We start from the raw sequence: 25,451 nt of genomic DNA, 5'->3' as shown, positions 1-25,451 counted from the left end.
GATCCCTGATCTCTATGGTTTAGCATTGTTAGCAGCAATGGCCAATGAATAGAGTGAAGAAAAAAAAGAGGAAATGACCCATTGGGATTTATTGTCTAACACACTTTGCATATTCAGAAAGTCCAGTGTGCATTGAAAGAACCCAGGGAAAAACCACAATTCCCATCATGCCTGGACAACTAAAGATATGGCTTTGGCTGCCCAGATATGATGGGAATTATAGTTTGCAGCAGCTGGAGATCAAAAGGTTCCCCATCACTGCTCTAGGGTATTATCCAAAGGTCCATATTATGGCTTCACTTGACCTGCTAGAGATACACTGTTCTTTGATATTTACATGTACATCTAATTCCATAGTGAGACATGCAGAGTACATGCAAATTCAACAGGAAAAAAGTTTATTGATGACACTATTTTAGAAGATTGGTGAACAATATGAAAAAATATAACAAAGGTGATCTCTTTTTGACTTTTGAATAGGAAGAGACAAAATATGCATACCCTTAAACGGGGCTCTAAAGGTGCAACAATAGGGCATATTCAAGAAAGCAAAGTTTTAAAGGGACAAACCTGAATATATATATATATATATATATATATATATATATATATATATATATATATATACACACATTTTAACTGATTTATGTTATTATTTCTAATTGGTTTCTAATTTTATTTGTACATGTTTTTATTTTATTTTCTGTGCATGGTCATAGCAGAAGCCATCTTACCAGAGTTGCTGCTATGTTATTTTATTTAAAACAGTTCAGGGATTTGCTTTAGTTGGTAAACTGATGTTTGGAGATGAATAATTGATTTCTATGAGACAGTTCTAGACATGCTCTGTGACCTGTGCAGAGATCATTGTACAGAGGGGTGAGGGGAGGAGAGCTCATGACCTATTGTGGGTGGATCTTGTGTTTTACGCTTTTAGCTTTATAACAGAGGTGTCATCTGTCACCTGCCTTGTGATGGTCATATATGATAACTAATAAGTGATCTCTACAGAACAGGAAGGGTCAAATTATTATGAAGCTTAGTGAAAACTGCAAGAGTTCAGGATTTTCCTAAATAAATATTGATATAGAAAATGATGTGTAATTATTAATTTAAAGCAAATTTGTAATGGACGCCACCCACCCCAAACCCCCAGTACCGGTTTGTAGCCATCACCACGCCATGTCTGGTAACGGGGTCTGTCTTTCTCATGGGGTCCATATTACGCCTAAAAACAAGTTTTATTTTTGTGGCAAGGCAGGGTGTCAATGTGGTGGGGTGTGGATGAAGCATCCAAGCCCTAGGTCTATTGCCTCACTCTGAGAGAGGCGATGGAGGCCTAGGGAACGGATGCTCCAGGCCCCGCCTCATTGACACCCCACCTTGCAATGCCACCAGAATAAAACTTGTTTTTAGGCATAATAGCAGCTCCATGAGAAAGGATCCCAGGCGTCATGCCCAGTCTGCCTTTCTTGTCAGGCCAGTATTATGCCTAAAAACAAGTTTTATTTGAACAGAAAAACAACACTTCCTTCAGGACATACAGCAGCTGATAAGTACTTAAAGAGTTGAATTTTTTGAACATAAATAATTTACATATTTGTATAACTTTCTGACACCAGTTTATCTTAATATCCCTTCCTCCCTGGAGTACCCCTTTAAAGAGAATCTCTCATGATGTTCATGCTGCCTATACTATAAGTCATGGGGCAGTCCCTGTTGCCTTCTGCCTGCCCCGCCAGCCTTGATTGATAGATCTCTCCCTATATTTCAACAAGGTGGGGGAAAGCAGTGAGCACCTTATACGCTATGGCTTGCAAACTTTTAAGGGTGTATGTAATAAAACGTATTTTGTTTTCTTTGCTAGGATAGTGACAATCTTTGGTGGGATGCCTTTACTACAGAATTTTTTGAAGATGATGCAACGTTAACATTGTCATTTTGCTTAGAAGATGGACCAAAGAGATACAGTAAGTAATATTCTGTATTCTGTATAAATGTGTCAATGCCATAACCAAATGTACATAACCAAATTAAATATATAATATATTTATATATTATTTAGAAATATAGTATATTTTAAAACAAATGCTAATATTTCAAAATTTACTTTTACTTTTTTTCAGATTCTATTTTTTCTATATTATTAATTTTTTTTTTTACTATTGTAGTTTAAAAGTCTATAAGACTATATAACAGACTGGATAAAAGGAAAATGCTAATTAAATATTTATCGCGTGCCAGCAATCTTCTTTCTGAAATACTCTGAATATTGTTCTTGTATTTCCTATTGATTGTGTCAAATAGACAAGTAACACAATATACCAGGTGAAGTACAGTTTTACCTAATTTATATAGAAATGCTAAAATACTCTGTTATGGAAATGCTGATTTTTCTTGTATACAGGGGCAGATTTTTTTTAATATATAGATTTTATAGCCATATATACTACACAGTGAGCTTTATACATTAATGAACTTATTGTGACCCTCTGGGCTTGTTGCCAAAGGCAGAAATGATTCACATGAGCATAATATTTTCCACTATGTATGCAAAATGTCTATTTTATGAACATATATGGAATAAATCATTTACTTCTATATAGTAAACAGGGGTGGATTTAGAGAAATTGTGGCCCTGGGTAGTATTAAAGGAGAGGCCCCAAATGCCAGAAATCATCACAGCTAGTCAGTGATACAGTCATACGTGAAGGTGGTCTTCAGAGAGTTGCAGCGCTTTAGTGCTTCTAGGGGCATTGTAAGGGTATTATAAGATAAAGGGCACAAGTCCCAAGGCATATGTTCCCCCTACCCTACACATAGGTGTATATATAGTTATCAAATTATACTATACCAGGTCCACTATTATTACCACTACATAGTGACTCAATAATACTTCCATGCTGTTTCTGAATAAAAACTTCTATACAAAGAAGAAAACACCTATGTAGTGATTGTAACATGGTAAGAAACCAGTTGTACAAAGCCACTATGTCCTGTGCCAAAAGAGTCTGTTTTAGGTCCTGTCCTTTTTAATATGTATGTAAGTGACATAGGAGAAGGTTTGGTAGGTAAGATTAGTGACATAGGAGAAGGTTTAGTAGGTAAGATTAGTGACATAGGAGAAGGTTTGGTAGGTAAGATTAGTGACATAGGAGAAGGTTTGGTAGGTAAGGATAGTGACATAGGAGAAGGTTTGGTAGGTAAGGATAGTGACATAGTAGAAGGTTTGGTAGGTAAGGATAGTGACATAGGAGAAGGTTTGGTAGGTAAGGATAGTGATATAGGAGAAGGTTTGGTAGGTAAGGATAGTGACATAGGAAAAGGTTTGGTAGGTAAGATTAGTGACATAGGAGAAGGTTTGGTAGGTAAGATTAGTGACATAGGAGAAGGTTTGGTAGGTAAGATTAGTGACATAGGAGAAGGTTTGGTAGGTAAGATTAGTGACATAGGAGAAGGTTTGGTAGGTAAGGATAGTGACATAGGAGAAGGTTTGGTAGGTAAGGATAGTGACATAGTAGAAGGTTTGGTAAGTAAGGATAGTGACATAGGAGAAGGTTTGGTAAGTAAGGATAGTGACATAGGAGAAGCTTTGGTAGGTAAGATTGGTGACATAGGAGAAGGTTTGGTAGGTAAGATTAGTGACATAGGAAAAGGTTTGTTAGGTAAGGATAGTGACATAGGAGAAGGTTTGTTAGGTAAGGATAGTGACATAGAAGTAGGTTTGGTAGGTAAGGATAGTGACATAGGAGAAGGTTTGGTAGGTAAGGATAGTGACATAGGAGAAGGTTTGGTAGGTAAGGATAGTGACATAGGAAAAGGTTTGGTAGGTAAGGATAGTGACATAGGAGAAGGTTTGGTAGGTAAGGATAGTGACAAAGGAAAAGGTTTGGTAGGTAAGGATAGTGACATAGGAGAAGGTTTGGTAGGTAAGGATAGTGATATAGGAGAAGGTTTGGTAGGTAAGGATAGTGACATAGGAAAAGGTTTGGTAGGTAAGGATAGTGACATAGGAGAAGGTTTGGTAGGTAAGGATAGTGACAAAGGAAAAGGTTTGGTAGGTAAGGATAGTGACATAGGAGAAGGTTTGGTAGGTAAGGATAGTGACATAGGAGAAGGTTTGGTAGGTAAGGATAGTGACATGGGAGAAGGTTTGGTAGGTAAGGATAGTGACATAGGAGAAGGTTTGGTAGGTAAGGATAGTGACATAGGAGGTTAAGGTTTGGTAGGTAAGAATATTGACATAGGAGAAGGTTTGGTAGGTAAGAATAGTGACATAGGAGAAGGTTTGGTAGGTAAGGATAGTGACATAGGGGAAGGTTTGGTAGGTAAGGATAGTGATATAGGAGAAGGTTTGGTAGGTAAGGATAGTGACACAGGAGAAGGTTTGGTAGGTAAGGATAGTGACATAGGAGAAGGTTTGGTAGGTAAGGATAGTGACATAGTAGAAGGTTTGGTAAGTAAGGATAGTGACATAGGAGAAGGTTTGGTAGGTAAGATTAGTGACATAGGAAAAGGTTTGTTAGGTAAGGATAGTGACATAGGAGAAGGTTTGTTAGGTAAGGATAGTGACATAGAAGTAGGTTTGGTAGGTAAGGATAGTGACATAGGAGAAGGTTTGGTAGGTAAGGATAGTGACATAGGAGAAGGTTTGGTAGGTAAGGATAGTGATATAGGAGAAGGTTTGGTAGGTAAGGATAGTGACATAGGAAAAGGTTTGGTAGGTAAGGATAGTGACATAGGAGAAGGTTTGGTAGGTAAGGATAGTGACAAAGGAAAAGGTTTGGTAGGTAAGGATAGTGACATAGGAGAAGGTTTGGTAGGTAAGGATAGTGACATAGGAGAAGGTTTGGTAGGTAAGGATAGTGACATGGGAGAAGGTTTGGTAGGTAAGGATAGTGACATAGGAGAAGGTTTGGTAGGTAAGGATAGTGACATAGGAGGTTAAGGTTTGGTAGGTAAGAATATTGACATAGGAGAAGGTTTGGTAGGTAAGAATAGTGACATAGGAGAAGGTTTGGTAGGTAAGGATAGTGACATAGGGGAAGGTTTGGTAGGTAAGGATAGTGATATAGGAGAAGGTTTGGTAGGTAAGGATAGTGACACAGGAGAAGGTTTGGTAGGTAAGGATAGTGACATAGGAGAAGGTTTGGTAGGTAAGGATAGTGACATAGGAGAAGGTTTGGTAGGTAAGGATAGGGACATAGGAGAAGGTTTGGTAGGTAAGGATAGTGACATATGAGAAGGTTTGGTAGGTAAGGATTGTCTGTTGCTGATGACAGAAAAGTGTGCAATAGGGTTGATATTCCTGGAGGTGTCAGTAATATGGAAAATGATTTAGCTTTACTGAATAAGTGGTCTAAACAATGGAAACTGCAGTGTAGAAACATAACCCAAGAACAAGCATACACAATCTGAGTATTGTTAGTTTTTCTCATCAAGTCCATCTGACCCAGACCAGCATGAAGACTTCTTCGAGTTTGCTACCCATATTATAGAGAGTTGAGTTTACTACCCAGACAATGATTCCTCTCTTTTCCAGGACCCTTCCTACCTACCAAAATCCCCACCCTGCTGCCGACCCCTAGATGTCTTGCACTGTTGCTGGATCATAATTTCAGTTTTTACATGATGCAATATAGTTTATCCAAAAGCTGCTGCATGCACAGTAGGTTAGTGAGAAGGAGGAAATGGCTGATCTGGGACTCCCTGAGATTTGTTCTTCATTTCTTCTCAGTTTTAATTGCAGTATGAGAAATTGAAGAGAAGTTAAAGAAAGGAGTCGCTGACGTAACGCTTTTACTTTTTGGAATTTGTTATGGTTAGTGGTCTTCTGGAGACAATATAGTGATCCTCTCAGACAAAAAATGAACAGTGCTACAAATGTTTAATTCTTGTATATTAGCTTAAATAAGTCACATAAATATTGAAACTTTCCTGGATATATTAATACATCTTAAAGCAAATGTACCATCAGGTACATTTGCTTTAAGTGTAACATATTAATAGAATGGCGTTGCCTCTCTGTGACGCAGCTCCATTAGAATCAATGGAGCTGCATCACAGGGGGAGGGGTTTTCCTCCCACTGAGGACAGACCGGACCGCCTCCAGTACTTCAGCCCTAGCCATTGCCTAGTAATAAACCGGCGCTGTTCTATTGATATGCTACACTTAAAGTGAATGAACCTGATGGTAAATTCACTTTAAATGGTGATGTACTATATGTAATGTCGCTCAAGTAGTTTGTTCATATTAACATAAATCTATGCGTAATAAACTTTTTACAAGTTTACAATTTTACTATATCAATGTTCAAACTAGAATCATGGATTCCATTTCTAATTGGATAGATAGATATAAAAAGATAGATCGATAGATCGATAGATAACATTGGTATCCCTGTAAGTATATCAGCTCATAGATGTTTGTTTCTGCACAGTCCATTGCATTAGAAATGCAAATAAAATTGTGGATTTTTTTTTCCAAAATACCTTTTTGTGTGTGTTTTTGCTTAAGATCCAAGACTTGGTCATTACTAAACAATAATATAGAGCCTCTTAGGTATGCCTTGTGGATACTGATTGTAGTTGATCTGCCAATGATGAGGAGTCTGCCATCTTGATTCATTATTCCCATCAGATATGGTTCTCCTAATGTAACCTACAGATACCTCTAATATTGCAGAGACAGAGGGGGCAGAGTTTCAATACTGACAGATAAGTAATACCTTGTGTCCTCTAACTTCCACTGTGGAGTCTCAGTGCGTGCCTATGAGATGCAGCTTCAGGATCACACACAGTATTTCGGTCAGTAATTTTCCAACCAAAACCTGAAATATGGCTTTCCTAATGTAACCTAACTTTCTACTCTACTCTAAGACTCTGCACTTAATTTTGTATCATTTTAACAGTACATGTGGTTTGCACATTTACATTTACTGTAACTAAATATGTAATTTGGTTAAAAAAAGGGTTCCATTTAATACTAATACTACAGAATTTACAGGCTGCGTTGTCCATCCTATGTTCTCATTATAGTACATGCATTTTAAGTTCTTTCTATCCAACGAACATACTCAGTTTAATGATGTTTGACTTATTTTATAGGTATCTAATAAAACTAATCTATGAAGTGTAAAAACATAAGGAGTGCCAGTTACAACACCAATAGTTGAAGAACAATGCTGGCAAACACCTTTCCCAGCTGTCACACATGAAAAGCTGGAGCATGATAAAAGTGTTAGTGAAAGGAATGACCGGCAATATTACTCCTAAGCCTTGCTGTCTAGAAAAGCCAGTCTGCAGAAAGCCTAAATTCTGTACCAATAGCAGTCTATGGAGCCGTACCTTACCTCTTCATGCTTCTGATTAAATATTAAAGCATACTGAGGTTTTATACTGTTAAATCCCTTATGTATCCCATAGAGAAAATTCTGAATATGGTGCCATATTAGAGAGGAGTCCTCACTTAGAAGTAGGTTTTTTTACATTTATGAACAAGAAATATTAGGGTAGTTATAGTCAGCTTTATAATAAGGCTGGGTTCACACAGCATTTTTGCCCCCCAAAAAAAACAAAAACAGATAAAACAACTGATATATTTATGTGCATCAATTTTGATCCGTTTTTCCATTAGTGTACACAAAAACGGTCTTTTTTTGTACGCTAAAAAAATTATGTGTTTTCACCCAATTTTGATAAATATTTTTTAGAATGGTCAATAGAAAAACGGATCAAAACGGTAGCACACAAATACATTAGGTTTTTTAATCCATTTTTATTTCTAATTTTGCAAAAAAAAAAAAAAAAGGATGAAAAAACAGCCTGTGAACCCAGCCTAAGAAAAAATATGTTTTAGTCACTTGTATGATTCCTGGCTGAGGTCACCACTATGGCTAATGATTGACTGAGTGGATGTTGTGTGTGGGCTGGTGGAATGGGTATTGTTTGCTCTGCAGTGGCCAACCTGAGCCCATAGCTAAATTTTTTGTGGTGGCAGTAAACTCCTTAAGCCCCTATAACACAGGGTGACTGAGAGGAGCAAACAAAAGCTGTCAGCACTCGCTTGCTCCTCGTTCCCACGCTCGTCGCCGACACTATTACACGCAGCGACAGCAGGCGGGTGAGTACAGGGCTGGCTGTGAGTGGGCTGCCCAGGTGATCGCTAGATCGTCCAGGCAGCCCATAGCAGATAGCAGTGGTCTGCTGCCGCCGCTCCTATTCTACGCTGCGACTGCAGAAGATCGCCGCTATATTAGTCATTTCTCTTTCAACATGTTGAATGACAAACGACTGCAACGATCAATTCATGCCGGCTGATCGATGACTTCTATTACACAAGACAATTATCTGTCTAAATTCCAATTCAATCGTTTCGGCCTTTAAACTTCCCTCTCTTGACCAGTGGATTTCTTTTAGCTAGCAGATCCGGTAGATACAACTCCAAGAAAAGATGAGTTCCAACTCTTTTTCTTGCTGCTGGGAATATTAAAAAAAAAGCTTGAGAAGATCAGGAGGTGAATGTTCCTGGGCAATTGCCTTTTTGTCTTCCTTTGAATGGCTGCTGATCAAATCAGCTGTTTGTATCAAACCCCCTGTGATGTATGGTGTCGCTGTTTGATACATAAGTTCAAATTTCAAGCGACCAGCTGTATATACTGCACAGCCCAGGTTTACCATAATCATGGGATATACCTAAAAATACATACACAGGATCACCGGCCATTATATACATCGAGAGAATATATTTCTTGTTAGGCACAGAATATAGGATTGTATTGTTGGGAAACATTATCTCATTAGTCATTAAAAATGCAACATTTACATCAAGTTTTCCAGATGAAGAACATAATATAATCGCTATACAAAGATCATTGGACAGTGGTCTCATCTGCTTCCTAATAGCGCAAGCACAGATTCTCCTCAATAATTGCTGCTGCCGAATATGATAGGAAATTAAGCCTCGTTTACACTTAGGTATTTTGACCAGAATTTTTCATAAATATTCTTAAGCCAAGATTAGGAGTAGGGAAAATAAAGAGAGAGAGAGAGAGAGAGAGAGGAAAAGTATAATGACTTGTACTCACTTTGCAGCTGTGCTGCAAAATTCCAATCCAAACACAAATTGACAAATTGTGGATTTTAAAATTTCAATTCAATTCATGTTGTGAGTAAATTTAGCACTTAATCTGCCATGAAAAGTATTATGTTACAGAATTTTACCTATTGACTATTTTTTACTTCTTTTCAGAATTCTTGGAAAAATCTGCAAAAAAAATAGTGATTAGTGATTTGCTGCTGTGATTTATTTTATGGCTTTCTGGTTGTTATTATACCTTTGGGTTTCATTCAACCATACTTTTGGCATGTCATTTCTGTCTTCACACTGCCTGGTACAAGTAATTGTACCATCAGCTTTGTACATGAATAGAATGGTGCCGGCATGGGAAAGCCTGTGCCGCAGTCCTTTTTTTAACCATCGCCCGGTTCCCATGTACGGGCTGAAGCACTGGAGGTGCCGGCCTGCCCCCAGCGGGAGGAAACCTCCACCCCTCTGCGTCATAGAGGGGCGGAGGTTTCCCCGCATTGGGGGAAGGCCGGCCACCTCCAGCGCTTCAGCCCGCGCCGCTGCACAGTGATAAACTGTGGCATTTTTCTTTCATAAGCTTCAATGGGAATTGAACACCATTGTTGTGTGTATGTCTTTTACGGTATTTCCCTGGTGTTTTTGTACCCTTTTGGTCCAGCAACTATGTCACATGATGGCAGAGGAAGCAGAAATTCAGCCATTTGGGTGTACACAAAAACACCTAAACCACTAAAAAGATTATTCACACATAAAGACAAAAACAGCTGAAAAAAAGCAAACGCATCAGGGGGAAAGCCATGTACCACTTTGCCTTTTTTGGGGGGCATTTTTTGGAGGCCGGAAAATCGCTGCAAAAAAAACCCCCACAAGTGTGAGGGCACTCTGATGCTGTTTTTGTAGCATTTTTTCCCAACCCCAAAACAGTATGCATTAGTATATGCTTTTTTTAATGTCATTTTTTTAGCTGTGTTTATATTACAAATAATTACATTCTTTGTCGGATTTATGGATTTCTATTGACAAATGTGAAGGGAAAAAAGCAAAAAATAAAATAAAATAAAATAGAAACTGCTAGTAAATACTCCCTATAATTCACGCCATTTACCTCAAATATTATGTGATAAGAGTATTAATAAAGAAAGAAGGCTTCTCTTGTCAGCCTACCATGAGTACTGGCATGTTGATTTGCCCAACAATTCCATGACTATCTTCAGATGATGTTTGTTGAATCATACGGTATTGCATATAAGACTACTTTTTAACCCAGGAAAATCTTCTGAAAAGTCAGGGGTCATCTTATACGTCAGGTGTTCTCTTATAGGGCAGGTGCTAAAAAACTTAAATACCAGACTAGAGAATCTGCAGTCTGGGGGGAGGAGCTGCATGTGGGGCCGTATGAAGGGCAGAGCAAGCCGCAGGCATCCAGGAAATGGAAAAAAAGAGATATGGTAGAGTGGCGCTGTGCCCAGAAAAACACACCTCTATTACCCGTCTGCCCCCCCCCCCTTGTATCCTATCGGTATTACTGTGCCTCCTTCTCTGCCTCTCAGATCTCGCTGCTGTCTGATATTTTTTATTAATTTTTATTTGGTGTGCGTTGGAAGAGGGGTAGTCTTATACCGCAAGGATATCCCAAACTCTATATTTTAACTGTAAAATTTAGGGGTTGTCTTATACGCCAGAAAATTTGTAGCTTTAGGTATATACTTTATAATGTACAGGCTATACATTTTTAACAGAAAGTAAAAATTCATATATAAGAAGATAAGACCTGATTTTTTTTTTTATTATAAAGAGAGAATTAATGTCTATGGATCTGTGAATCACAAAGACTGTAAGTGCTGCCATTCAGGGCCCCTCCATGCAGCGACTCATGGACCACAAAAACTGCAAAGGAGTCTAACCAACATACTGCCACTTATAATACTGGACCCCCTAAGGCACAGGGCCTGGGTGCAACTGTTATGTCTGCTCCCCTAGAGCTCTGCTAACTTATTAAAGTCGCTCTGTTCTTAGAGTAACTGCTGTGCTGTTCACCAGGAGCTGGAACTGTACTGTGATAAATGACAGTGCCCGTCATGGGTAATATCTTCTGCCTGTGTGTCAGACAGATGTGAATTTTTAACCCCGTATCACTATCCGCATTATGTCTCTACAAACCCATTTAGTTCCCAGTGCAGGCGTTTTCTTTGTCACAACATATTTGTTATGTCCTTAATTAAGGGAATGGAGACGAGAGGAAGAGGCCGTGAACATGACTTTATAACACTCGTCTGCAACCTCCGATTCTACCACACGCAAAACTTATCGACTAGTCTTTCCATTTTTATTTGGTCATAAAATAGTTTTCTTATTGTTGTTGTTGTAATGAAAAAAAGTATAGAATAGCAGAAACTAGAAGTATAGATAAACCATAAGTATAGATAAGCAGGAAAGTCGCTGACTAATAAGAAAGTCCACGGTTTATGTTGAACCTTATTAGCCCAAGACTTAGAAATATATAGTAATAAAACATTATTTTTATGTAAAATGTTTTCTGTCTGATTTTCCTTCCATTAAATTGAATGCAAACTAAAAAAAAAGAACTTTTTTTGGACCTTGGTGGTACATATGGACCGTTATGTGACCATTCTTTTTTCAGTGTAAATGTGGCCATACACCTTCAATGGCTGTCATTCATCAACTATTCCCCCGACATACATATGCTTGAGTGTGGCTGAGCATACAGGAAGAGGAGAGTAAGCCGCTGCCAGATACCTCTGACTGTGGCTTATTTCCTGGGAGAACTGAGGATCAGATGTTGCAACTTCATCATTGTTTGTGTAGGACCCAAAAGTGCAGGAGACCCGGCTTTGATCCCTGCACGGATACAGTTTACTTTCAAGTCACCATTAATACATTATAGGATTAACTCTGCAGTATACATTGGCAAACCTTTTTAATGCATTGATGATGTATACTTGCAACATGTGCAGGAACCATGATGTGAATGGGGCCTTAGTTTCATCATTTTTCCAGAGATAAGCTTGAAGGAGGCTGCCAACATAACACCCTAAAACCTACAACTTTGCCACAGTTCTGTGGCCGTCCTAGATCAGGCCTCCATCATATGCTGCTGCTTCTTTTACTAATTACTGGTGGGTGAGGGTGGAGCTAAGGAGGCTAGCGGGGCAAGGGGGTAATAAACAAGACATAGCAGCTAAGGAATCCAGTTACAAAGCTAGGCCAGTAAACTGAGCCTCTGTTGTTGGTGAAGAAAAGCCTAGCTAGAACTTTGTTGATGGGTGTATATTAGAGATGAGAAAACTTTTCAAAAGTTTCATTAGGCAGGTTTGTCTAACTTTGAAGCAAATTTTGGGTGCAACCGTGAGGTACTCTAGCCAGCCATAGCTAGGGAAGAAGTGTGCGGGAAAATAGTATCTGCATGTCCCACATATGGATCCTGGCCTCCAGGCCAGGCCCTGGAAGAACCTCCTCAGTAGGCTCTCTTGTGTAGTGTTTCTCCCAAACTCTTCAACTAACAACACACACCAACTAGCTCCAACCTCACTACATATACATCTTCATGGAAAATCTACTTGGGCAGAAATAGTAAGAATACCTGCTGGGTTAGGTTATAAGAACACTGCAAGGTATCTAGCGCAGGGATTACTGTGCATAGCAAAAATCTTGCAGAGGCATCAATAATAGAGAAATATATACAGTAGATCAATATAGCTCACAGTTAACCCTTTATCATGTTTTCCTTCAGCTGTGCAACGTCAGATACACAATACAGTGACACCTGGTGGTGGGAGCAGCATACTACACCCCTCAGCCCCAGAGCCTATACACACACAGTCCTGACCTATACCTGCTTTATATAGCAGCAGACACCAGCTCTGGGGCACTGCAGAAATCTCTTAGCATTTTTGTCTAGCTGGGAGATGAGTATAAAGAATGAAGCCAGGCACACAATCTTACTTCATGTTTTCCTGCCTTCTAATACCATATATTTTAACGATCACAGTCAGTTCTTTCCTTTCTCAATCCAACACTATATACAATGACAGAAACAGATTTTTGTCCTTGGATCCATGTATCTTTTTACACCAACACCATGAACATCAAAACAGGGTTTTCTGCTTCTTTGTTATCTCACCTACCAGAACCTGTCAACCTGTAGTAGCTGAAGTACAGAGCCTGGTTCTCAGGTTTGGAGTACTGCACCACAGGACATCTAGGGGAAGCAACGAATATAACGCTGTGCAGAGCTACAGGAAAAACACAACAGTTGCCCTAAAGATAATGGACGATAATGGTGGTGCCTGGCAGCAAAACACATCATTCTAGGGTGACCTGTAATCTGAAATGAAGCTGAGATTGAGCAATAGTTTTGATGGTAAAGACATTCTAATACTATATAACACTATATAACACCATATCACATTAATTTAATATAAATACAAAATTATATATATATTTTTTTATTACTTTATTTGTGTGATGAAAAACCTGAAACATCAAGGGAAAGCTTTACAATAACTTAATATATTTATTAGTAGCCAACTGGGTGTGACCAGTTAGGGGGGTGTCATTACTTTGTCTGAGACTATCCAATCAAAGCTACCCATGTCAGGAACACACCCTCAACTGGTAACACCCAGTTGGCTATTTAGTCAAACTTCTCTAGGAGTAATGCTAGAGGAAAACCACAACACAGAGATGTAAAAAAGGAAGTTCAAGGATTATTAGGTAAAAAAAACCAAGAGTTTACTAAATTACATAGGTCAGAAGAGGCCACATGCCCTCTCTTAAGGGCTTTTTATATGTGGTAATTATCAATGCAACAACCAGCATTAGTGCAACAATTCTCTCCACAGCCAAACCCCAAAAAGCTATCAATATTATCTTTCTAAGATCAGTAACAGAACCTTCTGGCACCTTTATAGTTGTCTTAGATCCTTGAGTGATCTTTCATTTTTTGAGCACAGTCTACTAAATTGAGATCCCCAATATATTAAAGTAGATGAAAGTATCAGCACCACTTCTCCTGGTTGTACAGCAGCAGCTTATTATTCACCTACATTAGCATGAAGAGCCATAACAATAGACTTCTCTCTAAGCTTTAAAGAAGCTCAAAATCGAGACTAGGGGTCACCATGACACAGTTTTGTTTTTTTTTCAAGTGTGTAATCCAGCATAAACTTTAAGGGTGCATTCACATGTGCAGGACGCGCAGCAGATCTGCAGCAGATTTGATGCTGTGTTCAGTTATCTAGATTGAATCCGCTGCGATACGGTGTGTGTGAAGCTACCTTAAAGGGGTATTCCACTATCCCCAACAACTTTATATAATGCTGGAGATGTATAGAAAAGAAAAAAAAGCTATACTTACCCACCTCCAACCCCATTTTGGATCCTTCCAGATCCTTGCTTTTTATCTCTTTTCCCTGGTTCTAACTCAGGAGATCAGGGCAGGCCACTCAGCCAATCACTGGTTGAGACAGGCAGCTCTCAGAAGCAGGCAGAGGAGATGAGCAATGAGAGACTGGAAGTAGCAGTGGCAAACCCCATGTCAGTGGTCTATGCCTCCTGTCTTGAGTTAAAGGGAACCATTCACCCCGTGGCCCCCGGCAGAAACTGACATACAGTGACATAAAGGTCAATATACTTACCACATCGCTCCCGGTCCCGTTCCGGATCCCGTTTTTGACACGTAGAAATCGCTGATTCTTCTTCTCCCGCCCATTATTGTAATGAGATGAGTCCAACGTCCATAGGAAACGACGGACGAGTCCAACTTATTCATGAGGTCCTCTTCTCGTCGCCGCCCATCCACGCCTCCTGGAACTTGATTGACGTCTTCAGTCTTCAGTCTTCTGACGAATTCCCGCGCAGGCGCCGTTGCGATGGTCTCGTCACCTCTTCTGCTCCTGCGCGGTAAACAGGATACGTGTTCGAGCCAATTGGCGCACGCGCAGTAAACAGTGAAGCTGCGGAGCGGCTTCAATTGTGAACTGCGCATGCGCCGAAAACGACTGTCACGGCGCCTGCGCGAGATCCGGCGAGAAGAAAGAAGACAAGGAGGAAGAGGACCCGGCGTCAATCAAGTGTCGGCGGCGGGGAGAAGGCTGGACTTCGGACCCGGCGGCACTCATTACCATAATGGGCGCGAGAAGAAGAATCGTCGATTTCTCAGTGTCAACAATGGGATCCGGGACGGGACCGAGAGCGATGTGGTAAGTATATTGACCTTTATGTCACTGTATGTCAGTTTCTGCCAGGGGCCACGGGGTGAATGGTTCCCTTTAAGGGCGTTTTCCAACCACTAAAAATATCTTAAAGCGAATGTACCACTGATACATCGCTTTTTTTTTTTTTACATTAATAGAGTGGTGCCAATGTGGGGATGCCAGTGCTGCAGTCCTTTTTTTTAACCACCACCCTGTTCCCACGCACGGCACTGACTGCACATAGACCCAAAGCAAAGAGCCACCATAATTAATAAGCATAGCTGCCAGGATTAAAGACACAGACACCGATATAACTTTTGCTGGGTGGTGATCGGCCACAGCTTTTAATTATTTCTCAGAGTGCCGAACTCTTAGACCGAGGGGTGTAAAGGGGTATGCTGGACGACAGACTCCTGCCGTGCAAGTCCACCTTACTAACCCAACACGCCTGCTTAGCCGGTAATTTTTGCCAGCTGTGACTGATGTATAATTACAAAAAGAAAGCACAAAAAGAAACAAAACACCATGACAAACCAAGATCAAAAGGGAGGGCGGGTGGGCAAACCGGCTGCAGGTCAGTCCTGTGGAGACTGAGGGCAGGAAGAGGAAGTTCAGGCTCCTAAAGGCAGAGAGAGGGGTTAGAGCAAGGAGGGAATCCAGCCTATTGGCCACAGAGCTCATAGGAAACCCCCAGGAGCTGTGTCTGAGAGGGGTGTGGGGAGGAGTTACAGCCTCACAGTAACTGTTAACCCTTTCCTGGCAGCTGCTAACGATAAGGTTTTAGGAGGAAATAGAGGGGAGTGCATGTGCAGTCAGTATGCACCCTCCATATTCAGTCAGGTGCCTTCCAGGTCTTTTAATGAGCACCGGTTGGGCATGAAGCACTGTTATGATCCGCCCTCCCCTCTGTGAAGCGGCTCCATTGATTCCAATGAAGCCATGTAACAAAGGGAAGGGGGTTTCGTCACACTTGGGGCCGGCTGGCCTGCCTGCAATGCTTCATGCCCAACCGGTGCTCAGTAATAGATCAATGCTGTGCATAGGAACAGGAAGCATCTGTCTATTCATGTAAAAAACAAAAAAAAGCGATGTACCAGTGGTATATTTGCTTTACAACAGTGTAATAAATAGTAGGATAATAAAAGAAATCATATCTTACTAATCCCCCCCTTTTCAGTGTTTACTGGGTCCTCTCTCAGCTTCTACTTTTGTCGGACTCATTTCCTGTCTATATGAGGTCAATGTGTTGACAGGGCCCGGAAAGTAGACTAGTGAGGGACCAGTGAAGAGTTGAATTGGGTTTTGTTAAGAATATTACTTATTTTAATTATTTGCAAAATTTTGAGCTTTTTAAAAATTTATTTTAGTTGCTGGACAACTCATTTAACCACTGAATTCAGGAAAGCAATGCACAAGCATACATTGTACACAGACGTTGTACACTCTGCTAATAATATAAAGCAGATACCACGTAAGTGGGAATATTTTTTTTATCTTGAGGTGTAAAATGAAAATATGTAGAGGAAATGTTTCCCGGAGTCATAATTGTCATCTCAGCTGGGCATCATAGCCGTCTGACTCAGGAATGGAAGGATGTAGATGTTGCCGTTCTTGGACAGCGAGAGTCGTATCCTGACAGCCTGGTCAGGCGCCTGTTGTTGATGTCTAAGAAAATGACAAGTGACTGACAGCATAAGACACATAAAAGGAGTAAGATGAAGCCGGCTTCTTTTCCCTATAGTTATAACTTATAATAGCCTCCTTATTACTCTAAAGATAAACCACACCTAACCTTTATTTCTATATATTAAAATAGACCTAACCTATATATTTATATATTACTAAAGACCTTACTCATATTTCTATATTGCTATAGACCTAACCTATATTTCTATATATTACTATTGACTATTGACTAGATAATACTACAGACCTAAGGTATATACCGTATTTTCCGGCGTATAAGACGACTTTTTAACCCCGAAAAATTGGGGTTAAAGCGTAACTGTAATTTCAGGGCCATTTTTTTGAAAACATTAAATATCAACAGATCAAGCGATTTTTAAGAAACTCTGTAATAGGTTTTATAAACCAAAAGAGTTTCCTTCTGTACTGAAAAAGCAATCTCCCAGCCTCCCCCCTCCCTTCAGATGAAGCAGGATTTCTGTGTCCATTATGTGGCTATGGAGAGGGGAGGGGCTGTTAGGAGTGACTGAGCACGGAGCAGTCCTGCACAGCACAACACCCTGCAATCTTCTCTCAGTAAGTTCATAGATAAGCACTGACCTTTCTGACCCCAGAATCCTGCGGTTTAGGTGCCCAGACAGTCTACAAACAGCTGACCTTCATGTCACCTCTTCCTGCTCCCTCATCTCCCTCGGCCCCTCCCCCCTCCATAAGGATAGAATGGAGAGAGCAGAACCTGTCTTAACTGGCTTCTCTGTAATGAAGACGAGTTTGCCTGATAATGCACAGATAAGAAGTCAGGGGGGGAGGCTGGGAGATTGCTTCTTGAGTACAGAAGGAGGCTTTTTTGGCTGATAAAACCTATTACAGAGTTTCTTAAAATCGCTTATACTACTGATTTCTGCAATAAAAGAAAATATGAAAGTTACGCTTTAACCTCTTAAGGACATAGGACGTACCGGTACGTCCTATGTCCTCACTTGCACTTCAAAGCGGGGCCGCGCGGCGGCCCCGCTTTGAAGTGCCGCGATCCCGGGTGCCGCGTGTAGCCCGGGACCGCCGCTATTAGCGGGCACGGTCTGATCGCCGTGCCCGCTAATTAGCTAATCGGAGGCAGCTGTCAAAGTTGACAGCTGCCTCCGATTACCGGAGGCAACGTTTCCCTGGTGTCTAGTGGGGGAGATCGCTCCTCCGGGACCTTGTCCCGGAGGAGCGATCTCCGTTACTGATGCCGGCCGGGGACGCGTCCAAGATGGCGCCGTCCTCGGCTCGGCACTCGTTTACTTCCGGCTGCAGCAGCCGAAAGCAAACGAGTGCCGATCTCATGGATCTCTGCAGCATATCTATGCTGCAGAGATCTCAATGAGAGATCACAGTGTATATACTAGAAGTCCCCCAGGGGGGCTTCTAGTATATGTGTAAAAAAAAAAAAAAAAGTGTTGTTAATAGTAAAAAGCCCCCTCCCCTAATAAAAGTCTGAATCACCCCCTTTTCCCAGGTTTTAAATAAAAGTAAACAAATAAATAAATAAATAAACATGTTTGCTATCGCCGCGTGCGTAATCGCCCGAACTATTAATTAATCACATTCCTGATCTCGTACGGTAAACGGCGTCAGCGCAAAAAAATCCCAAAGTGCAAAATTGCGCATTTTTGGTCGCATCAAATCCAGAAAAAATGTAATAAAAAGCGATCAAAAAGACGTATATGGGCAATCAAGGTACCGATAGAAAGATCAAATCATGGCGCAAAAAATGACACCTCGCACAGCCCCATAGACCAAAGGATAAAAGCGCTATAAGCCTGGGAATGGAGCGATTTTAAGGAACGTATATTAGTTAACAACGGTTTGAATTTTTTACAGGCCATCAGATACAATATAAGTTATACATGTTATATATCGTTTTAATCGTAACGACTTGAGGAACATGCATAACAAGTCAGTTTTACCCCAGGGTGAATGGCGTAAAAACACATTTCCCCCAAATAAAAGAAATGCGTTTTTTTTTTCAATTTCACCACACTTCGAATTTTTTTCTGGTTTCGCAGTGTACTTTATGCAAAAATTCAGCCTGTAATTGCAAAGTACAATTAGTGACGCAAAAAATAAGGGGTCATGGGGGTTTCTAGGTGGAAAAATGCAAGTGCTATGACCTTTTAAACACAAGGAGGAAAAACCGAAAACGTAAAAACGAAAATGGGCCATGTCCTTAAAGGGTTAAAGTCGGGGGTCATCTTATACGCTGGGTATAATCACCCCTATAAGGTGGAGGGCTCAAAAATGGCCCCATCCCCACTGTATGGGGCGACCACTATAAAAAAAACCAAACCTTCAACTCACCTAGGGCCCGTTTCCGGACTCAATGCGCCTCCGGTACTGTTCCCACCACAGGCAGCGTGACGTACACTACCTGAGCCGGAGATCGCTAAACCTCTCCCTAGCAGCTGAGCAGCTCATCAGAGAGGCTCAGAGACGCTCGGCTGCCAGGGGAGCTTCGGGAGAATAACAGAGACGCTGGAAGTTGCCGAAGCCTCTCTCATTCTCCCGAAGCTGTTCCGGCAGCCGAGCGTCTCCGACCCTCTCCGATGAGACGCTTGGCTGCTTGGAAGAGGTTCGGCGATCTCCGGCTCTGGCGCAGGTAGTTTACGTCAGGTATTACATTAAATCTACAAGATAACCTCCTCTAATGCATTTTGCGCTCTGCTGCTTCTTAGTCATAGTTTCTTATGCAGGTAGGTAATGTATATGGCTCCTTTACCAAGATAGGTTTACAATATACTACAGATGTTAGTGACAGCAACATCTTATGTGGCATCGTTTAGTGTAATAGAAGACAACGATTAAACGACCAACGAGAAATCGTTAGTGGTTTGATGTCGTTCACATGAAATAAGACATCGTTTGGGCGTTCGCAGTAGCCATGAACGCAATAATGATCATAAGTAACGATCATTGTTTCGTGTAATTGGGCGAAGGATTTCAGGTAGTTCGCCATAGCGGTCGTTTGAGATCGTTTATCAATAATCGTTGAACGTTGAAAAATCGCTGTGTGTAATAGTACCCTAAGTCCTTCTCAGTTGTGTCTTTTAAAATGCGCCTGGTGCCTTGGTTAGGGTAGAAAAAAATTGATCTTTTAATTTGCAGCAGCTCAGTGAATAAGGCGTAGCATGCGCATGTGCGTTGTTTTTTTTTTAACCAATTACTGTGGGGGGGGGGTAGGCAGGCGCTAGGAGCTCACAGGACTGGAAAAAAAACAAAGACATCTGCATTCATTGGCTGGCTAAACCATGTGATCTTTAGGGCCCTATTACACGGGATGATTATCGTGCGATGAATCGTTATATCGTTCAAATTTAAACGATAATCGTTCTGTGTAATTGCAGGCAATGATCGAAAAATCGTCCGTATGTCATTAATCGTTGATTTAGGGTGGTATTACATGGGCCGATGGGGGCCCAATAATACCTGTAAACAAGCAGCGATCTGCTAGATACCGATGTCCTTGCAGCCCTTGTTTAAACTACATACATTACCTATCCACGCTCCAGGGCTGCTTCTGTGGTCCGCTTTTCCACAGGTCCCGCACGCTCTAGCTTCAGAGTAGCCTGTCAGCTGACAGGCCGCTCAGCCAATCACAGGCCGCTCTGAAGCTAGAGCGAGTGGGACCCGGGGAGAAGACTGCAGGAGCAGCCCTGAAATGTTGATAGGTAATGTAAATCGTCAGTCGCCGGCCGTGCACCGCCATTACACGTAGCGGTGCGCGGTGCGCCCGACGAAGATAGGTCAGAACCTATATCAACGATCAGCCGATGATCGTTGTCATCGGCTGATCGTTGTATTTATTACATGGAGCGATAATCGGCCGAATCGTTCGATTATCGTTCCGTTTAATAGTACCCTTAGATCTGAACCTAAAAGTATCACTAATCGTTCGCTGTAATTCCACATTCGTTCGCTCAAGTTCCACATTTTTTCACTAATCGTTCAGTGTAATAGCACATTGCCTATTGTTTTTCTGAGATCAGAAGGAGTAAACGATCGCAATAACTACTGTAAAGGTAAGACGGTTTCCATGTACAGTATTTTTTCACTTTACACAGAGTTTATATTGTGTTTGGAGTTTATTGTTGAGAGGCTGTGATAGTGGCGTAATACTGCAACTTTGATGTATTAGATGCATCCAGGCATGCTTTCCCTGCTGTCCAAATTGCAGTTCAGCAGAGGTGTAAGCATCATTTCTGAGGTGTCATTGTGGACTTGGTGACTAGAGATGAGCGAAGCGGACGAGGTTCGGGTTTGTATGAACCTGAACTCTCGGCTTCTGATTCCTGCTGTCTGCCCACTCTGTGGAGAGGGTGGATACAGCCTGAGGACCGCCTAGAAAACTGGGATACAACCTATGGCTATGGCTGTATCCCAGTTTTCCAGGCGGTCCTCAAGGTTGTATCCACCCTCTCCACGGAGCGGGCAGACAGCGGGAATCAGAAGCCGAGAGTTCAGGTTCATACGAACCCGAACCTCAGCCGTTTCGCTCATCTCAATTGGTGACCTCCAAGTGGTTGAATTTTGATTTCCAAGAGTCAAGCATTTTTCTCCCAAAAACTTCAATAGGATTTGATATTGGATCGAATAGTCGAGTATCTGGGTCTACTCGACTCGATATTCTCAAATTTGAATATTTCTCTACTCGCTCATCTCTACCCTTGGATCTTTTGTCTGAATCAGATAATATTCTGTCGGTCAATAGGGGTGGCGCTGGCATATAGACAGGTGTCTAAAGTCTTTAAATGGGTTGTCCTGTGAAAATCTTTTTCTTTCAAATCAACTGTTATCAGAAAGTTATATAGATTTGTAAATTATTTCTATTAAAAAATCTCGTCTTCCCATACATATCAGCTGCTGTATGTCATGAAGGAAATGTTGTTTTATTTTCAGTCTGACACAGTACTCTCTGCTGACATCTCTGGCCAAGACAGGAACTGTCCAGAGCAGGAGAGGTTTTCTATGGGGATTCATATAAAACCGAGACAGAGTTCCTGTCTCAGCCAGAGATGTCAGCAGAGAGCACTGTGTCAGACTGAAAATAAAACATTTCCTGCAGGACATAAAGCAACTGATAAGTATGGAAAGACTTGAGATTTTTTAATAGAAATAAATTATGCTAAGATTACACAGAGCGATAATTCGCCCGATTGTACGATTAACGATGTCGGAGTAACAATTTTTTTTTTCATAACGATCAGCATTTAGACGGTACGATATATCGTACGGAATTTCGTTTTGCGATCGCTTAAAGCCTATCTCACACATTGGTTAAATCGGTGAACGACTGTTCACACGGAACGATCTGCGATTTTTTTGTAAACAATCAACGACGATTTGAGAACGAACTTGTTGAAAGATCAAAATGAACGATTTCTCACTCGTCGTTTGATCGTTATTGTGCGAATTCACACAATAATCGTTCCGTGTAAACGCAGCATTACAAATGTACATAACTTTCTGATATCAGTTGATTTCGGCCAGCACCCCAACAAATACTTTTTGCAAAATGTACAGCACCGACACTTATTGTTTGCATTTCTACAATCTGGTAACCATTGCTTCGTGAGTCTATTAGTGTCTACATCATCTCTAGAGATTATCTGTACCCACCCCCACACAATAATGAGTGATGAGTGAAAAAAATCCCAGTATGTTTTTACAGTAGTGGAAACATATTTCTCCCTTGCCTACAAGCTGGACACATGCCATATTAAATTTACAAGGTTATTGAATGTGATGTGTCAGTGTTGTTAGCGCTGGGATTGGATTTTATAAAGAACATTTTCATTTGGCACATTCTGTAACAATGGAGATGATCAGTAAATGTACTTATCAGACTTAAATGTCAGTTCTGTATTTTATTTTATTTTTTGCTAAATTGATTCATAAATTGTTCAGTCTAACATATTTTTGTGTATTCTCAAAAATTGTTGCGAATATCGTCAAGGACAAGAGTTTACTGGAATGGAGTGCGATCAGAAGAAGTAGAAAATGTAAATTATGCTGGGTCCATTTCTGGCTCTGTGCCGAAAACTGTATGTGTGTTTCCCACCCAAAAGTGGCTTTCTGCGACTTTTGACACACATTCATATATATATATATATATATATATATATATATATATATATATATATATATATGAAATGGCTGGTTGCCGAACGGCACTGTGCGGCTCAAAGGCTCAGGTGGGTGCTCAATCTCTGGGCTCCCAATTCGACAGAAAAGGATATGAAGAGACGGCACTCCGGATTAAAGTGAAAAACAAAGTGGTTTATTCACCCATCAAAGTTGCGACGTTTCGATCTACTCAATGAGATCTGCTTGAGAAAGATCTCATTGAGTAGATCGAAACGTCGCAACTTTGATGGGTGAATAAACCACTTTGTTTTTCACTTTAATCCAGAGTGCCGTCTCTTCATATCCTTTTCTATATATATATATATATATATATATATATATATATATATATATATATATTACATATTACAGTATACTGTATATACACTATGGAGGGAATTTATGAAAAGTATGGCGGGGCGTACACCAAAGAGAAGGCGCAGATTCGCCCCTTCTCCCTGGCCTCCTCCCGCTCCTTATTTATTATGATTTATACCTGCTTCCAGCAGGTGTAGATTTGGTGAGCTGGGCACAGGTTCGGGCCACACCTCTTAATGAATTCGTCTGAGGAAAAGGGGGCGGGGCCTAATCAACCGGTATACGAGTACGCTAGTCTTCATAAATCCCCCCCCCCCCCCCGAGTATCTCTACATCTACTATATAACTATGTATAGACCAGCCAGACCACTGTTTTTAGAGCAGAGTGGTGGTCAGTAACCTAGACATTGAGATGTCAGCAATTAATGTGTTTGCTGAAATATTCAACTTGACAAGTCCAACAAGTATTACTATGGTAGTTGAGATGGGAAAACCCCTTTAATCTTATAGCCATAAAATAAATTTGTGTAAACAAAGAGCTGTTTTCAATAAAATTCAGTGAAAAGAAAATGACCTTTTGGGTTGTTTTTCTTTAAACCCCAGAACAGCTATTAAAAAAAAAAAACTTAGGGGGAGATTTATTAAACTGGTGAAGAGTAGAATTGTCTTAGTTGCCCCTAGCAACCAATCAGATTTCACCTTTCATTTTTTAAAGAATCTGTGAGGAATGAAAAGTGGAATCTGTTTGGTTGCTAGGGGCAACTAAGACAATTCTACTTTACACCAGTTTGAAAAATCTCCCCCTCAATGTGTATGAAACCTCTGGAGGAGATTTATCAAACATGATGTAAAGTGAAACTGGCTCAGTTGCCCCTAGCAACCAATCAGATTCCACCTTTCATTTTCCAAAGAGTCTGTGAGGAATGAAAGGTGGAATCTGATTGGTTGCTAGGGACAACTGAGCCAGGTTCACTTTACACCAGTTTGATGAATCTCCCCCTATGGGTTTATTGACATGTGGCCAATTTCTTATTCATCTTATAGGGCTCATAGTAGTCCAGTAGTAGGTGGTACATAGGTAGCCATCACCCCTGTGTTATACGTGGCACCTGGGGTTCTCTTACAGACCTCACATTAGGGCTCAGATCTACAGGCTGTGCCTGTGCACCTGATAACTAAAGAGTTAAAACCTGGCTTTGTATCTGTAAAGATTATTCTCCCATTCGCTGACTTTTGTATCCTTGCCTTAAAATTGATATCTGAATTTTTGATGCTAGTGGAAGCATTAAGCAGAATTCACCATCTACCCAGAGCCAAAATTGTCATAATTAATCCTGTATTTTCCACAGCAAAATTCAACTCATTTTAATGACTGCGAAGTAGCTGAAGGAAAAACCCTTAAAGCCGTATTTCATTTCAAGTAGTATTTTATAGCTGGCAGGGACAATGCAGTGTTCAGCGCATTTTCTTTTCTTTTATTGTTTTTTCCTGTTCTGCAGGGAGGTGTAAGCTGCCATTCATGTAGTAAGTGTGAATGGCTGTTATCAATAACTTATGATTACTATCTAAACTTTATTCTTTCTCTTCCTCTATGCAGTACTTATTTTTATGAGCAGCTCTCTATAATACAGAAGAACTTGTTACTGCAATAATAACTCTCTAAAAAAAAGGCATATTAGTAATGAAAGAAAAAAATATATACAAATGCAGCAAAAAACAGGGTGCAGCATCTAGGTACAGTCCATTCCATATTTCAAGGATTTATATCCTCCACAATTGCTCTGTAGCTGTCACGATATGATATTAAAAAAAATTAAAACCCCAGCAAATATATAGTTAATGCTGTCTGTATTCATTTTTTCAAGGCTATTCTGGCATTTTTTTTCATTCATATCAAGTGGTTGGTGTCAGAAAGTTATATAGATTTGAAATTTACTTCTGTTTAAAAATCTAAAGCCTTCCAGTACATATCAGCTGCTGTA

General features: G+C 40.6%; 1 protein-coding gene across 5 annotated transcripts in view; it reads left to right on the top strand.

Annotated features, from left to right (window-relative positions):
• LDB2 (LIM domain binding 2) overlaps window positions 1-25,451 on the top strand; it is a 263,357-nt gene that overhangs the window by 109,463 nt on the left and 128,443 nt on the right. For all 5 annotated transcript variants that reach the window (XM_069977444.1, XM_069977445.1, XM_069977443.1 and 2 more), the window contains exon 2: window positions 1,868-1,970. In XM_069977444.1, coding sequence (XP_069833545.1) covers window positions 1,868-1,970 — 103 coding nt within the window. The remainder of the gene's footprint in view (window positions 1-1,867; window positions 1,971-25,451) is intronic.

Source organism: Dendropsophus ebraccatus, chromosome 7, assembly GCF_027789765.1.
Source record: "Dendropsophus ebraccatus isolate aDenEbr1 chromosome 7, aDenEbr1.pat, whole genome shotgun sequence".
Lineage (NCBI taxonomy): Eukaryota > Metazoa > Chordata > Amphibia > Anura > Hylidae > Dendropsophus > Dendropsophus ebraccatus.
The sequence above is the reverse complement of the archived record's forward strand: the minus strand, read 5'-3'. Positions and strand labels throughout refer to the sequence as shown.